The sequence below is a fragment of the Alosa pseudoharengus genome, unplaced genomic scaffold, assembly GCF_046254945.1.
Source record: "Alosa pseudoharengus isolate Yale_2024_CS ecotype anadromous, Long Island Sound unplaced genomic scaffold, YU_APseudo_1.1 YU_APseudo_1.1_scf_13, whole genome shotgun sequence".
NCBI classification, from domain to species: domain Eukaryota; kingdom Metazoa; phylum Chordata; class Actinopteri; order Clupeiformes; family Clupeidae; genus Alosa; species Alosa pseudoharengus.
Genome location: NW_027468598.1, coordinates 25753606 through 25772166, shown reverse-complemented (window position 1 = coordinate 25772166; position 18561 = coordinate 25753606). Strand labels below are relative to the sequence as shown.

At 38.6% G+C, this 18561-nt stretch overlaps 1 protein-coding gene and 1 long non-coding RNA gene across 3 annotated transcripts in view; one reads left to right on the top strand and one right to left on the bottom strand.

The window, feature by feature from the left end:
- Positions 1 to 12977, top strand: part of LOC143121953 (uncharacterized) — a 227219-nt gene extending 214242 nt beyond the window's left edge. Inside the window, exons 1-3 of one of the 2 annotated variants that reach the window (XR_012986562.1) lie at positions 11757 to 11974; positions 12512 to 12608; positions 12868 to 12976. This is a non-coding gene — a long non-coding RNA (uncharacterized LOC143121953). Of the gene's footprint in view, positions 1 to 11756; positions 11975 to 12511; positions 12609 to 12867 lie in introns of those variants that run through there. The other variant, XR_012986563.1, reaches the window with a different exon arrangement.
- LOC143122225 (olfactory receptor 6E1-like) lies at positions 9926 to 11051 on the bottom strand. Its single transcript, XM_076283082.1, has 3 exons — positions 10834 to 11051; positions 10157 to 10277; positions 9926 to 9940 (listed from the first exon to the last, which is right to left on the bottom strand). Exons 1-3 carry the CDS (start codon positions 11049 to 11051, stop codon positions 9926 to 9928), a joined length of 354 nt encoding a protein of 117 aa, XP_076139197.1.
- Positions 12978 to 18561: the final 5584 nt, after the last annotated feature.

Sequence of the window (18561 nt, the reverse complement as noted above, 5' to 3'; positions counted from 1 at the left end):
CCCATGTTTGCTTTTTGTTGCAATCATATGATACATTGTATGTAGCCAACTTAAAAGTATCAGGTCCAACTTTACTTTTTCTAAGGACATGTCTTAAGGCTGAAAAAAGTAGGTCAGGTACTACAGGACTGAAAATGTCACACCAACCCATGTGACCATTGTAGCGGACTGCTCCATATTCTTTAGAATAAAAATGTATTACATTAGGCTTATCCAACCGGGTTGCTTAAACGCAATTGGGGTTGTTAACATCACGCAGTCAGCTGACGATAATGTTTTCCTTTCTCTTGTCGAGGTGTTGCGAAGATCCCTGGTTCAAGTCGTAGGCCTACTCTGCAGTTCCCCTGGCTAGTCTCCCGCTGGTAACTCAACACTCATCTCCGAGTTCACGTTTCCCTTCCACCAGTATACAACTAATTCTCTTTGCTGCGCGGCGGTCATATAGGTTTAGTCAGATTTTTTTTTTTTTTCTTTTTCTTTTTCGCATGCCCAAATTTCCGTCAATGATTCCCGGGACACTGAAAGACCGGGGTACACGAAACTTGGTGGGCATGTAACCCCACATGGATTGCATGGAACCATCGTTTTTTGTTTTGATCTGTAGCCCCCCCGCTGGACTGGTCCCCCCGAAAGGAGGGTAGGGCAGACACAGTTTTCTGTGAATATCTCGAAAACCGTAGGGTTTAGGAGGACCATTTTTTTTTTGTATGTTGATCTCAAGGGGCCATGTCAACCCATTCCATAACTACTCATTTCATGTATAGCGCCACCTAGTTAAACACAAAAAAGTAAAAATGAGGTGTTGTAATTGAAGGTATCTGTGACCTAACATACCGTAAAACTTCAAATAATCACCGAGTCCCTAAGAGACGCCTGTCTCTTTTAAACGCCTGGCGTGGCTACAGGTTTGGGTTAAAGGCCGGTCTCCAGTAGAAGCCTGGTTTGTTTTTTAGTTTCGGGTTGTATTTAATGTTCTAAAACCCCTCAGATCGTCTGTTTAAAGATTCGCAATGACACGAAACCGTTACAGAAAGGAGGTTACAGCAGTGTGAATTAGATGTTGCACATCGTTACAAGCCGTCGCAAAGCATTCACATGTCTGGTCACAGTTGCAAGGTTTTAGAATGTTGCATCAAGTTGCTGCTCATCTCGTTGCGAATCTTAGGTGTGATTTGGGCTTAAAGGACAATTCCGGCGCAAAATGAACCTAGGGGTTAATAACACATTTGTACGAGTTCGACCGTTCGCTGGGATTTATTTCCATGCTAGTCGAATGTGACCAGTTTTATTGCAAACCGCTAATTAACGTTTAACGCTAGCCTTCGGGGCACACGTACAGTAGAAAGAAATCGCTATTTCTATACCACTAACAAGGCTCAAAATAGCACCACACTTACACAGTAGCATAATGAGGGTCTCTACATGTAAACCGAAGCATTGAGAACTTTGTAAGTGTACAGGCAGTTTATTAAAAAGAAACACATTACCTCTCTCATGCTGTTTCATTCCTACCGAAAAGGAGGGAGAATGAAACATTAAGCACGTTCCACTTTTGCATAAATAATTCCTGAACGGTTTTGGTCAGGGCTGATAATGCAACTGTATTTGACAAAGGACCGATATAGGCTATTTGCTTGTGACAAAATATGAGCTTTCAGTGTGATACGATCTCTTTGTAGATTACGTTTAATTAAAACGTGTTTCATCTGTTCTGGCTATCCCAGCTATTTGGATCTTACTGTAGCCTATCTCACTCAATGAACAACATCTCAACACTATATGAATGATGATCCGTAATTGTCATCAGATAGCCTAGTCATATAGGTAGACATTCAGTGTGTTTGAAATAATTAATTCGATAATATTTTCCATCTTGGCAGAGGAAAAGTTTTGTGTAAAGGGAATTAAAGGCCTGTCTCATATAGACGCCTGTCTCTAATACTAGCCGGTGCAGTTTGGCGATTTGGGAAAATAAAAGCCCGGGCTTTTATTTTTTACGGTACGAGTTTTTTTACGAGTTTTACGGTAGTCAAAACTGCACGAAATTGGAAGTGTAGGATCATTATGACACCATCTGTATGCATGCCAAGTTTTGTGGAATTCCGTTCATGGGGGGCCACACAATAAATTACTTTATGTTACTATACACCAACTGGCCTGTAGGTGGCCGGAGACAGTTTTCTGTGAATATCTCGAGAACCGTAGGGCCTAGGAGGTCCACCTTTTTTATGTATGTTGGTCTTAAGGGGGCATGTCAACCCATCCCATTACCACTTATTTCATGTATAGCGCCACCTAGTTAAAAATTAAAAAGCAAAAAATTAGGTGTTTTCATCACAATATCTCTGGCTGACAAGGTCAAAACTGCACGAAATTAAAAGTGTAGGATCATTATGACACCCTCCAAATGCATGCCAAGTTTTGTGTACTTTCATTCATGGGGGGCCTTACAATAAAATAATTTATGTGTACATTTAGTGACGTACACCAACAAGGATTCCCGGGACACTGAAAGACCGGGGTACACAAAACTTGGTGGGCATGTACCCCCACATGGATAGCATGGAACCGTCATTTTTCGTTTTGATCTGTAGCCCCCCCGCTGGACTGGACCCCCCGAAAGGAGGGTAGGGCAGACACAGTTCTCTGTGAATATCTTGAGAACTGTAGGGCCTAGGATGACCATTTTTTTCCATATGTTTGCCTCCAGGGGTCATGTTAACCCATTTCATGTGCACACATGTGCACAAACAGATACACACACACTCACAGTAATCATACGTATGACACATACTCACACAGTAGACATATGTACGCTTGCATGCACAGGCACACACACAAGCACGCACACACACACACACACACACACACACACACACACACCCACACACATAACATAAACATAACACAAACAATCAAGAATTTCTCAGAATTATGAACAGGCAAGATGGAGGTGGGGTTGTATAAAATGAATTTTACATGTGAAATCTATGAACTAATCATGTTTTGGTACTTGTTGTCTAGCAGATACCAGTGAGAATTGAGTGTGGATAATGCAATTTAGTGAGACAGTTAGAATCATATAGGCCTTTCAGCGTGATTTCTTTTTGTGGAAAAAATGTGCTGGACTGGGCGGCGGTCATATTTGTACATACAGTGTGTTGAGCAAAACGTCTGCATTTTAGACTTCAGCAATTTAACTATCAACAAGCAGGCTTTGCAACAGTGGAATCAACTGTAACAAGGCAAAAGTGGTTTTAATACTGTCCTATAGTGAAATTGAACATCAGCTATTAGGTACTCAAGGTTATGGGGTCAAAGGTCATGGTCATATGGGGTCATACTGTATGTCTTAATGTTCTTCCTCAGTATTTATCTGTATTGTTTTCAATTGTTAGTCCTGTAGCACTTGAAACATGTGACAATTCAAGTTCCTGATAATGGATGATAAAACAGAGGGATGATAAAACAAAAGAGATATAATGCTTTTAAGTTGTCTACAGGATGACGTAAAATTGCCACAAACCAAAATATTGGGTTTTCACCTCATATTATCCTTGCAGAAGGGTGATAAAGTTGATCATTTTGGTTCCCTCAGTTGACTTTTTTTTTTTTTTTTCATTTTTCCCAAAATTTGGTTTCCTCAGTTGACTTTTCTTTTTCATTTTTTCCAAATTCAGACATGTCCCAAGGTGATGGTAAAAGAGAAAAGTTGGATCTAACACTTGGTAACAATGTAGCATACTACTGCAAGAAAAAAAAAACATTGGTTTAGATTTCATGCTGTCCTTCCAAAAGGGTAATGAAATTGGTGTTTTTATGGACAAATCGCTATTTAGGTCAATTTTAGAGCTGAATATAGGGAATTACCCAAGGGATATTACCGGACATTCTCCACATTTGTATGGACTCTATTGGATTTGCTTCCTACTGGGCAATCAACTCCCTGTTTATACACAGTAGACTATGACAGAAAATGACTCATTACTAGCCTGTCATTTTTAATATAGTAGGCTATTTCTAATTGAACCACATAGCTGAAGTTATCTAACCAGTTCAGTAACATCAGTTGTTTGATTAAGATTAAGAAAATTTTTAAACCCTTTTCCTGTTTGCTGGTGGGAGTGGCACACAACATTTTCACAAAGTCGGTCTACATTACCATGAACGAGTTCCTGAAGACAATGACTATAGGAAACAGCCATATTTGCCAATGTTTTAATGTAAACCGGAAGTTGATATGCCAGTACAAGCAAATCCAAAATGGAGTTGTGCATAGAGCCTATTGAGTAACCCCTAAGCACCAAGAAACAGGAAACAGCAAAGAAAAAAATGAACCCACAAAACCAGGTTCACCAAGATTCTGGTCTTTGGCTGCCGGACTATAGTGTATGTATAATGATTGTCGTTGTATCAAACTCACACTCATTTGAGTGTATCAAAATGGAAAATACAATGTACTTTACTATGTCATGCAATGTACATTCAAAATGAAAAACAGTTCCCATCAGGACAGCACATATTCTCACACAGTCGTTTCAGTGTTTGTGTATCTAGGAACAGAGTATAAGTAAGAAGAAAAGTAACACAAAGATAATTCACATGAGCATACAGGGTAATGCCACGATACTCAAATACAAAACCATACAATCTTCAGAGAGAAACTTTATTTAACTCAATTTAAGAACGAGATATCCAAAGCAGGACATGGTTTGTCATCATTTAAGATAACACACAAGTTTGTGTTTACAACTTTGTCTGCATAGTACTTTTCGAATCTGTGGAAGTTGTAAGCCATAAATGATTGGGTTCAGTAGTGGAGGAAGAATCAGAAATTGTGTAGCCAATATATTACGTACACTAATGGGAAGATTTACTGAACCATCCCAGCTGTAAAATACATCAAATAATGCAGTATTGATATAAATTACCATAACTACAATATGAGGCACACAAGTTTTACTGAACTTTTTTCTACCCTCACTGAATGATATACAAACATGGACAATACGAGCATAAGAAATCAAAATGAAAACCAGTTGTATAAGATAAACTGCAATTGCCATCATAGTCCATATCCGGTTGGCTATGGCTTGATAACATCCCCGCTTTAGTACAGAAGGGTTGTCGCAGAACAGTTTGTGGATGTGATATCCACAAATGGGTATTCTTGCAGTAAGGAGCATGCCTATTGCTGTTGCTAAAAGAGTATAAGTCCAGGCTACTGAAAGCAACTTGAACACAGCACTTGGGGTAAAAACACTATGGTATTGCTGTGGTCTACAAATTGCCACATAACGGTCGTAAGACATCACTGTTAAAACTGCTATTTCAGTTATTGCAGAGATATAAATCACATAAACTTGAACAATGCACCAACTGTAGGTTATTGTATGACTATCAGATTGCAAGTCCAGCATAAATTTAGGGTAAAAACCAACAGTCCCGTACAGTCCATTTGCACACAAATTACAGATGAAAATGTACATGGGCTCATGGAGACTTTTATCCACTGTCACAATAAAGATCAAAGTTAAGTTGACTATAATAATGAGGATGTAAAGGACAAACACCAACAAGAAGTACAGAGGCTTGTATACCACTGAGTCCTGCAGCCCAGAAAGAATAAAGAATTTAAAAGTAGAAACGTTTTCCATCATCTCAGGCATTGTAATGCTATAATCATTAAGTAGCATTTAAAAACACCTTTGAGCCCTTGAGCGAGGCACCTAACCCCTCACTGCTCCCCGAGCGCCGCCGTTGTAGCAGGCAGCTCACTGCGCCGGGATTAGTGTGTTCTTCACCTCACTGTGTGTTCACTGTGTGTTGGGTTAAATGCAGAGACCAAATTTCCCTCACGGGATCAAAAAAGTATATATACTATACTTATACTGTAACATATCATATTGTAGCATTATATCTCAGAATTTTTTAAAGGGTATTCATAGTATTGTTGGAAATCTTCCAGCTGTATACTCTGTCTACCTTTTGTTGTACTGTGATCACAAGCACTAGATTTATACCCTAACATCCACCTTAGGGACCTATATCATGTTTTGATTTCCACTGATGAACCACAACCCTACTGAAACTCGTTGACACCAGACCCTCCTCAATTCATTAATTGCATTAGTTGCAATAAGCCAACATAACTCAGTCATAACAGATACAGTAACTTAGTTACCTTGATTTACACATGTGGGCTATAACATAAAGTTCGGTTCAAAAACGATAACCAAAATCAATTTGAGAAAACAAGGCTCCAAGTAATAGCAAAAGGAAGGTAGGGCCTACTGAAAAAGTGTGCATACTGTATGGCTCAACTTAGATTTGGCCATTTCTTAAGTTTGCAGGATAAACTGCAAGCTAACTTTTTTACTGTAACTCAAGCTCTTAACTCTACATTCAAAGTACAGTAGCAAAGGCATACACAGGCATGTGTGCACGTTTGCATCTTCATTGTTACTATTGCAACTTGATATTGATACTGTTAGCCCATCTAAGTATAGCTTACTGGAATTTGGTTATTCCAGTTAACCCATAGCTAAAAGGGAGCTATAAGCTAACTACTGTATGGCTCTGTTGCAGGGGTCTCCAACCTTTTTGGGAATAAGGGCTACCTGAGGGACCCAAAATCATATGGAGGGCTACTCATTTGAAACAAACAGATCCTCGTCCCTTTTTTGTGAGAGTAATCCTACATAATAGGCCCTAAAAGTGTTTTGCTGTGCAAAACTGTTTAATAAAGTATATTATTGATAATTATTTGGTATTTATTTGAGATACATTATGGTTTTTATTAACCAAGCAACAGAAAAATAATCGTTAGATTAATCGTCTAATTATTCGTTAGATTAGTCAACTACTCGATAAAATAATCGCCCGATTAATAGTTTAATAAATAACCGTTTACCCCCAGGCCTACTACTTACATTCTTAAAATGGTTCTGGTCTACAATTATCTATTAAAAACTTCACAATGGAGGATGTTTTTAGAGCGTGATCTGCAGGCGACTTTTTGACTGAACATGGGCTACTCTATTACTGTGGTAACTCTATACAAAACATATTGATCTCAATGGTGCATTTTGCCCATGTTCAGGGTGGAAAATAATAATAAAAAATTGCATAAGACAAGTCAAATTGGAGTTTTTAAAAAGAAGGGATCATGGAGGATAAAGAAAAAAATCTTTAAAAAAATCTTTGTATATTCCCACAAGGTGTTTGGGTGCTCTGAAAATGAGAACCAAAATGATTTTTCAGACTTGTGAGGTCTGCTGTTCAGACCCTGAAGGGATTTCTTTTCTGTTCATTGTTTTTTGTGAGAGTGTTTCTACTTATCTCAGTAAGGGAAATAAATCAAGAGCCTATGTTGAGTACAAATATGTCTTCTGAAGGCCTAAACAGAGCCCAGCCAAAAACTCCAATACAATTTTGATCAACTTTGAGGGACATCTATGACCAAGCAGGATCATCCAGACCAAACGTGACAATTTTGCTACATACTATTCCTACATTTTTTTTGCTACATACTATGATGTACCAGCATGCAAAATTTGAGCCTCCTACATGGTTTAGTTCTTGTGCTTTGGGTTTGTGAACTTTGACAAAAAAAAGAGGCCGAACAAAATCGACACCCCCCCCCCCCCTCCTGCTGTAAAACTGGCTGTATCTTGGAAAGTATTGATCTTACATAAAGGTAATTTTACAGTGTGTCTCCTGGGTAACATAGGTACACCTGGTAATTTTTTCAGAACTTTTTGAGACCTAAGTGCGTGGGCCCTGGTTGAATTGATGTGGAATGAACCCAATGTAAACAGCAATTGAACTATCAACAAGCAGGCTTTGCAACACTGGAATCAACTGTAACAAAGCAAAAGTGGTTTTTAATACTGTCCTATAGTGAAATTGAACATCAGCTATTAGGTACTCAAGGTTATGGGGTCAAAGGTTATGGTCATATGGTCATACTGTATGTCCTAATGTTCTCCCTCAGTATCTTATCTGTATTGTTTTCAATTGTTAGTCGTGTAGCACTTAAAACATCTGACAATTCAAGTTCCTGATAATGGATGATAAAACAGAGGGATGATAAAACAGAAAAGAGATATAATGCTTTTAAGTTGTCTACAGGATGACGTAAAATTGCCACAAACCAAAATATTGGGTTTTCACCCAGTGTTTCCCATATATTGACTAATCTGTGGCGCGGCGCCACAAAATCAAAACCGACCGCCACACATTAATCTTCTATGTTGCACTATTTAAATTAAATATAAGATAAATTCCTTTCATTGAGCTGCGCTTTTTACGCACGCAGCCTTTCCTTGCCCCGCTCCGCTCTCTCTCGTAACGAGCCCGCTGCCCCTCCTCTGCATGTGCATTTAACAAAACATTAACGATTGTTGAAGGATTGTTGTTGCCACATAGAAGCATTGCGTATAAGATGATGAGCTAAATTGCTATTAAATCCGCTTAGCATCATGAAAATTCTGCGCAAATTTGTTCAAAACTGCTGCATTAAAGTTAACTCTGCTATGGTCTTATCACAACATAGTACATTGAGGAGACTAAACTAAGTTAAGTTATGCAATCAAGCAGTATCTCAAAGGTAACGTTAGAATACTGTTTGGATGTCGAGTTTAGCATGCTAACTTACAGCTACTTGTCAATTTCGTTACTCATGCAGGGCTCATTTTATTGACTCTGACACTGAATATTTGCAAAATCCCGATGTAAATGGAAAAGTGTTTTCCAAGACTCAAAAGTGCTTGTCCCAAAGAGAAGTATGAACCTTAATTTTAAATAACTACATAGAAAAAAACGTTATAAATTGCATCCACACATCAGCAGCCTTTTAACTGTGTTACAATTGCAAGGGTTCCCTCACCAACGTCTTAAAGCGACAGGCACTCAATTAGACCTATACACTACCAAGACAATCTTAACAACCCCATCCCACCCACCCCCCCCTGCCACAAATTCAATCAAATTCTGTGGGAAACACTGTCACCCCATGTTATCCTTGCAGAAGGGTGATAAAGTTGATCATTTTGGTTCCCTCAGTTGACTTTTCTTTTCATTTTTTCCTAAATTTGGTTCCCTCAGTTGACTTTTCTTTTCATTTTTTCCAAATTCAGACACGTCCCGAGGTGATGGTTAAAGAGAAAAGTTGGATCTAACACTTAGTCACAATGTAGCATACTACTGCAAGAAAACAAATCGCTATTTAGGTCAATTTTAGAGCTGAATATAGGGAATTACCCAAGGGATATTACCGGACATTCTCCACATTTGTATGGACTCTATTGGATTTTCTTCCTACTGGGCAATCAACTCCCTGTTTACATTATACACAGTAGACTATGACAGAAAATGACAGATTACTAGCCTGTCATTTTTAATATAGTAGGATATTTCTAATTGAACAACATAGCTAAAGTTATCTAACCAGTTCAGTAACATCAGTTGTTTGATTAAGGTTAAGAACATTTTAAACCCTTTTCCTGTTTGCTGGTGGGAGTGGCACACAACATTTTCACAAAGTCGGTCTACATTACCATGAACGAGTTCCTGAAGACAATGACTATAGAAAACAGCCATATTTGCCAATGTTATAATGTAAACCGTAAGTTGATATGCCAGTACAAGCGAATCCAAAATGGAGTCGTGCATAGAGCCTATTGAGTAACCCCTAAGGACCAAGAAACAGCAAAGAAAAAAAATGAACCCACAAAACCAGGTTCACCAAGAGTCTGGTCTTTGGCTGCCGGACCATAGTGTAATGATTGGCCTTGGTATCAAACTCACACTCATTTAAGTGTATCAAAATGGAAAATACAATGTACTTTACTATGTCATGCAATGTACATTCAAAATGAAAAACAGTTCCCATCAGGACAGTACATATTCTCACACAGTCGTTTCAGTGTTTGTGTATCTAGGAACAGAGTATAAGTAAGAAGAAAAGTAACACAAAGATAATTCACATGAGCATACAGGGTAATGCCACGACACTCAAATACAAAACCATACAATCGTCAGAGAGAAACTTTATTTAACTCAATTTAAGAACGAGATATCCAAAGCAGGACATGGTTTGTCATCATTTAAGATAACACACAAGTTTGTGTTTACAACTTTGTCTGCATAGTACTTTTCGAATCTGTGGAAGTTGTAAGCCATAAATGATTGGGTTCAGTAGTGGAGGAAGAATCAGAAATTGTGTAGCCAATATATTACGTACACTAATGGGAAGATTTACTGAACCATCCCAGCTGTAAAATACATCAAATAATGCAGTATTGATATAAATTACCATAACTACAATATTAGGCACACAAGTTTTACTGAACTTTTTTCTACCCTCACTGAATGATATACAAACATGGACAATACGAGCATAAGAAATGAAAATGAAAACCAGTTGTATAAGATAAACTGCAATTGCCATCATACTCCATATCCGGTTGGCTATGGCTTGATAACATCCCCGCTTTAGTACAGAAGGGTTGTCGCAGAACAGTTTGTGGTTTGTGATATCCACAAATGGGTATTCTTGCAGTAAGGAGCATGCCTGTTGCTAAAAGAGTATAAGTCCAGGCTACTGAAAGCAACTTGAACACAGCACTTGGGGTAAAAACACTATGGTATTGCAGTGGTCTACAAATTGCCACATAACGGTCGTAAGACATCACTGTTAAAACTGCTATTTCAGTTATTGCAGAGATATAAATCACATAAACTTGAACAATGCACCAACTGTAGGTTATTGTATGACTATCAGATTGCAAGTCCAGCATAAATTTAGGGTAAAAACCAACAGTCCCGTACAGTCCATTTGCACACAAATTACAGATGAAAATGTACATGGGCTCATGGAGACTTTTATCCACTGTCACAATAAAGATCAAAGTTAAGTTGACTATAATAATGAGGATGTAAAGGACAAACACCAACAAGAAGTACAGAGGCTTGTATACCACTGAGTCCTGCAGCCCAGAAAGAATAAAGAATTTAAAAGTAGAAACATTTTCCATCATCTCAGGCATTGTAATGCTATAATCATTAAGTAGCATTTAAAAACACCTTTGAGCCCTTGAGCGAGGCACCTAACCCCTCACTGCTCCCCGAGCGCCGCCGTTGTAGCAGGCAGCTCACTGCGCCGGGATTAGTGTGTTCTTCACCTCACTGTGTGTTCACTGTGTGTTGGGTTAAATGCAGAGACCAAATTTCCCTCACGGGATCAAAAAAGTATATATACTATACTTATACTGTAACATATCATATTGTAGCATTATATCTCAGAATTTTTTAAAGGGGTCATAGAATGCAAAACCGAGTTTACCTTGTCATAGATGAATAGCGATAGTTGAGTGGGTGAAATTGAGATACAGAGAACTTCAAAACCCCATCGACAGCTCCTTCCTATGCAAATCTCACAATTCGAAACTCCCGCCATAAAACGGGCGAATCCAAAAGAAGCTGCGAGTTTACGCAAACTCGCAGGTGGTACCTTATTTGGCTCTGGCCTGTACATTTGTCACGCCTCAAAATTTACATACAGACCAGCCCACTGGTGCTCTGAGCCCAGGAACGTGAATGGAGAGCTAAGATGAGACAAACACTAGTTTAGCTGCCTGCTCGTTTACATCCACAGGAATTATAAAGCAGACAGTTCTTCAAGGATATCGAAAATGAGCCACGGTCGTAAATGCAGTGTTCCAGGCTGAAACTTAGGCTACAGAGAAAGCGGAGACTCCATAGTCTTCCCAAGGATTCGAAGTTCGAGGGGCATGGATAATGTTTTTCTACCAGAAGATCCCTGCAAAGTTCGACACTCCGTTATTAATTTGCAAAACATTTCACCGAAGGCAGTTTTCAAAACCTTGGACAGTTTAAAGATGGATTTGCTAAGCTGCTGTTACTGAAACGAGGGGCTGTTCCGACCGTAAGGTCATCACAACCGCATGCTGTAAGTATTATTTTGTAGCTAAGCAGTTATGCTAACGTGTATCTAGCAAGTAGAATGTGTGATTTAGTTCATTGGCAAGGCTATTTAATTTTCCTGTGTGTCATTCAGATAAAACCTGTGTTGTCATGTTAACCTACATTTTATGTTTGTCGAGATCTCTGACAGGTTATGTTCTCAGCAAGATAGCTAACTGAAGCTGAGTAACAGGATAGTTTGGTTGCTAAGTTGTAATATAACCCACATACGTTTTTGACGTCAGAAGTGGAAACAACTTCACGTTATCAATTCAAATGATATCTAGTCGATATGTTGAAAACTGTGTTGTCTAAATACAATGGATTTATTTGCACGTTCTTATTTTAGAACATTACAAGAATGACAACATGACAAACGCAGCATGCCAAACAGATGCTCCAAGTGTGGCATCTTGTGGGGCTTAGAATATTAGCAAATGCTTTTGCTGTGAGTTAACAGCTTGGTGTGTGCATGTAAAAGTGACTTTCACTTGTGTTACAACATTTATGTTGTTTGGTTTAGGTTTTTATCTTGCAGCCATGCACTTCAATGAGAATGCTGAGTCCCCACAACAGAAGACAGCCAAGGAGAAACTATGTACAGACTTGCCAAACAATTTGTAAGTTTAATAAAATAAATAAAAAAGTATATCACAAACAACAAATCAAAATGTGCAACAGTATAGGCACTAAAAATAACTTATTGATTCACACACAACAGGCTGTCTTAGACCTGATGCTACTGGTGTCAATCATCATCAGTACTGTAAACAAAGCACAATGTTCAGGGCCATATAATTTGTTTATTGTACAGTATACAGCCTACAATGCACTGTATTACAGTATCCAATATAAGTCCTCTTTCTTGTCCTCTTCGAGATCATCAAAGACCCTCTTCCTGATTGGGATGCCGTCCAGCGGATTCCTGTGCCCCAAGACTGGTGTGCTCAGCATGACAGACCTTCCATGGAGGATGCTGTTGCTGAACATGAGTCACGGTTCAGTCGACAAGGGGTCTGAATCCAACGTACTGTCCTGAAGTATCCGGACGCTCCCTCCATATACGAGGGGATCATGACACGGACGCTTCTTCTAAGGAAACCCCAGCACCTGCTCACAAAAGATCTGTAGGCCAAGTCACTTCATTGCCTGCAACGAGAACAGGGTGGAAAAGCAATTTTTTTTACTATAACAAATCTTTTACATTAGAGTATCACTGGACGATTGTTGAAAAAAAAAATAAAGTTTGTCATTTTGTGGTGTTGATCAAACTGTGTTTTTGCAATATGCTGAACCAATAATGAATGTGTATTGGTTAAAAATATTTTATTTATATACTGTAACTGCTAACACTTGTATCAAATTGTCCTCACCTTTCCATCCCTCTGATTCTCAAACGGCCATGGTCAGCTCTGTAAATATTCATTGCATTTTGCAAAGAATAAATATAGAGGCACAACGGATCGAGGCCATGATGGTCATTCAGGTCAGCTCCTCAGGAACCTGGGCCATTCTCATAACCTGTAAAAACAAACATAATTTCCCTGCTGTTATTTCGTAATTTTGAATGAGCAGGAAGCACAAAGTAGCTTAAGTAAATGTCTGCAGTTTTAGTTACCAGAGTTGTAAGATCACATATTAGGCTACTACATGGAAAGAAGGTAATAATCTCAATCAGATGTCAATAGGATAGTTACAAGATTACATTAGACCTACTGACTGTACCTACTGTATTTTAAACAGTGATATTTATAGGATTTGATTATTGTACTCTATTCCATGGTATGTAAATGGGGATAAATAAAAGTGTTTTTGAATTGACACAAACGAGAGTAGGCCTAGTAATATTTTCGTTGACCTCGTTTCACTTCAGCCATAGGCTACAAACTGCACAGAGCTCCTGCCCAGCTAACTGGACGTCCCGTTGTAAGATCATACATTACTACATGGAAAGAAGGTAAAAATCTCGATAATCAGATGACTTAATCAGCAGGATAGTTACACGAGTACATTAGACCTACTGACATAAACGTAATATTTGCATTGACGCGAGCAGTAGGCTACTCGTTTCACTTCAGCCATATAGCCTACGAACTGCACAGAGCTCCTGCCCAGCTAACTGGACGTCCTGTTGTAAGATCGCATATTACCACTACAATAATGTATGTAACTCCTAATCAGATTACCTATTCAGCAGGAGAATATACTTACTGACTAAAACGAGTAGCAGCTACTTTCCTTGCAAGCAGCACTCCTTTCACTACAGCATAGCCTGAACTGCCCACGACTGGCTACGAACTTTTCAGCTAGCTTCTAACTGGACATCTCGACAAAAATTGCACAAGGGTACAAGTTGTAAAACATTTGTTTGTGTGCAAATAAATAACTTCTGTTGCTTACAATGCTAAAAATGAACCTAATGTTTAGCTTAGTCTACGACACTAACGTGCACTAGTATTACAGCTAGCTAACTGGGCTACATGTGGCAAAAAGTAAATGACAAAACTTACCACTCTGAAGTAGTCATTTCCAATCTATGGGCGACTGGTTGCTCCTCTATTTCAGATTCTTCCTCTGATTCAGGGTCAAATATGCTGTTCAACACCTATGTCTCCATAGTATTTCCACCTTGGCTGTTTCAGTGAGTGCTGTCCGCCATGTTTGCGTCTTTGCTCGGGAGCTTCGCTCGTTGTAAACCAACCAATCAGCACGCAGTTCATCTAAATATTCATGAGCATACCATACAAGGAAGAAAACCTCTCGTTTCATTCTAGGGCTTTCAACCAGGCTTGCATTAGGGCACATAGAACAGCACATATGCCATTTTCAGCCCAACCAATGTTACACACCTTATTCAGAGACCTTAAGGACCAGCACAAAATACCCTATATCATCATTCTATCACCCCTTTAAGAACTTTGAATTCCCCAAAAATGCAGATAAACCAGAAGATTCACAGTTGAACATTATTACATGACCATGAAAAATGGAGAAAAAATAAACAGAAAATGGCTAGTTTATTCGGTCAGTGCAAACGCTGTTTATTGTTTTGGATGTCGGCTTTTTGAAAGATCGAACACCTCAGTTCGCACGCACAGATCTCTTTCTCTCTCCCTCTCTTTTACACATAGCCTACACAGACAGACTCTCATACATAGCTACAAAGAGTATATTCACACAGAGACCCCAAACCCCTAGCCTAGCCTACTCTCTCTCATCTCTCTCTCTCACACACACACACACACACACACAGACCATTCATAATTGTAATACCTTCAAAGGCTTTTACTAATGTTTTTTGATTGTCATCTATGGCAATAAATATTTGTTGTATTTGAGTATGCCTCAGCGTCCCATTATTACAGAAAAAAGTGTGTTTTAGTTTTAGGGTTTTAGTGTGTGTGTGTGGGGCTCGGAGGGGCCTCGGGATCTTTTGCCTTGGGCCTCAAAGTGTCCAGGTCCGCCCCTGGGTGAAAAGACTCCTAGCTGCATAACTGTCAACTCAACAATTAGGCCTAAACACAGGGCAACAGTGGAGCCCTAGTCAGCAACAGAAAATGAAGGCAATATAGCACTGAGGAAGAGATAACTGTAGGCACATGTGAAGAAAGACAAGGACCACATGTATTTATCAGATGAGATTTGAGCAACATTGCAAGATTGGGTCGAGCCACGTAACATATAGCTTTCTATCTTTTTTGTTTGACCCAACTACCAAACACCAACATAGTATTTCCAGAATTTCTGAATTTCCAGATCAAATTTGGAACTGGATTGATCTATTTGGTGTACTTCACCATGTGAAGAGAAAAAAGTCACAGAGTAGAGAGATATGTTTAGTGTTTTGTAAATCAATGTTTATAGCGTACCTGTAAAAAAGGATAGTCATATAACATTACATAATACAGTCTAGTTTTGAATGAAACACCAATGTACAGTATGGCATTCAGCTAGTCATTCCAATTGAGCATTCCATTTACCTAATTGTTTTTTACTACTGTGAAAAAAGGAAAACAGGGTTTGTCGCATTTAGTGATCCATGGTATTACGTTGAACTGATATATTTTACCTCCTCAATGAATTTATCTGACAGAATCATGTGTAAGTGCAGCTAAGTACTGAACCAGGTAAGCAATTGATCATATGGCAAGTTTTGGTGTCGCCGTTTCATGGTGTTCCCATGAGCCTTTTGCCAGAATACATAGGTTTTTATAAATACAGTTATGCTAAGAGAACAGTAGAATTTGATGCAGGATTAGGGTTGCAAAATTCCAGGAATTTTCAAAGTTGGAAACTTTCCATGGGAATTAACGGGAATATATGGGAATTAACAGGAATATATGGGAATTAACAGGAATAAACGGGAATTAATGGGAATAAACTGGGAATTTTTAATATGGCAAGTTAATCTATAACTGGGAACTTAAATGTAGTGGACAAAACCCCATCTTGCAGCATAATATTAGTTAAAACAACCTGATTTAATGCAATTTCAGTCAAATTTCTACCCTGCACATACTGTATGTCAATCACATGCACATAGGCTGCTAGACATAAAGGAAATCTATGGTGCGTTCATATGCATGGGGAAAAAGTGTACCAACCAATCGGATTTTGTTGTTGAGTGGTGTAGTGTATGTTGGGCAGTTCAGTGTTACTAGTTTAGCACACTAGTAAACCATAGGCAGAGAATGGGATTCCCGCTAGCATGCTAGCTAGCTTTGTTTGCTAAACTAAGCAAAAATCCGAACATACAAATCATATTGCTTATTACGAAACAAAATGTTTGTATATGAAACAGTTTGTATGAATTACCCAAAATTCCATGTTAATTTCCGTAAATTCCCATTAATTCCCATAATTTCCTTTAATTCCATGAAAGTTTCCAATTTGGAATATTACCAAAATTCCCCATCTTAACTTTCCATGGTAAGTTTCCGGAAATTTACTGGAAATTTTCCGCCCCTTTGCAACCCTATGCAGGATTGTGTCTTATGCTTTGAGAAGAAGTTTGTTGAGAAGTTTTGTTCCACGACATACATGTGAATAGGTGAATGCTGAGGCCTGACCTATTCATGTGGTTTGTCAAGGCTTCAAGACAGTTTTGTCTTTGTCTATTTTGTCTCGGGAAAACGTATATTTTACCTTGCCGTAGTAAATACTTTTCAAGGCTTTTCAATACTTTTCAGCCAAATAGCAAGACTGGTTTTCTGCCTGAGATACGCTGCCCGCTATGCTAAGTGCACAATATTCCATATTACAACTTTGTTTGACTGAATGTCTATCCTCAGTAGGCCTATACTATAAACTTTATTTTCATGGGATTTAAAATGAAGTAAATCCCATTTTTTAGCGAAGCTAACAATGTGGTTATAGTAGGCTAGTGCAAATATGTGCTGATGTTTTGCTCCTTGAGTTTAAGGTTTCGCTAACTGTGGAATATTTTTTATGCTAGTGTTCAAGCAATAGATATAGCTAGATATACCTACTGTGTGGGAAAAAACCCTCCATGCCATGAAAAAGGAAAGGATATATTGAAAAGGATATATTGGGTGTGAAGCAGAAGGAAGTGTGTGGATGAAACTGGAAAATTTTAATTATTTCACTCATTCCTAACTCCTAAATGTTATTATTGATTATAAAATGTTACTTTTAGTTTATTTCATGATATCCTATTAGAGACACCATCTGACTGTGACAAAATCTGCATATAACACTAATATAATCTGACCCAGTACAGGTAAACCCTCAACTTACTTGCCTTTGGTGCCTCTTTTGTTGATATAATGGACTTTCTCATTTGGTATACCCCGCCCTCTCTTTATTTATTAATGATAAAACAGTAAAAAAATATTCATTAACCTCACAAACTTAAAAAGGAGGTGGTCTCTGAGTGCAAAGTCCATATGAAGTTACAATATGAGTGACCGGTCTACAGATCATTGGATGGATAATTAGATTGATCAATAGCTCCACCACGTTCCTACAGTACAGCAAGTCTCCCCTCCCCAATCTTCATTCATAAACACACACACAGACACCCATCCTTCAGCATAAAGTACCTATACATAGACCCTCTCTCTCTTTTCTCTCCCCCTCTCTCTCACACACACACACATGCACACACACACACACACACACACACTTGCAACCTACCCTTCAGGGCCCTGGAGCCATGACGTTAGACACGCTTACCCCTGAACATTACATTTATGATTTATTTTTTATTCTAGTTCACAGAAATATATATGAAAGAAGGTTCTTGATAGGATCAGATCATTCAGTTCATTCACATTCAGTTTAATAATCCTAAAAACATAAACATAACTAAACATTCCAACCTTTCTCTTTCTCACTCTTAAGCATGCAAGCACACACACACACACACACACAACCTACTCCCTCAGGGCCCTGGAGCCATGACATTAGACATGCATGACCCTGAACCTTAAAGTTCAGCTTAAATGTAGGATTTATGTTTTATTTTAGTTCACAGACACATGGCTGAAACTTTTTTAGGCTCTTGGCATCATCACATCCTTGATTCTTTTATTTAGGTTCATATCACTAAAA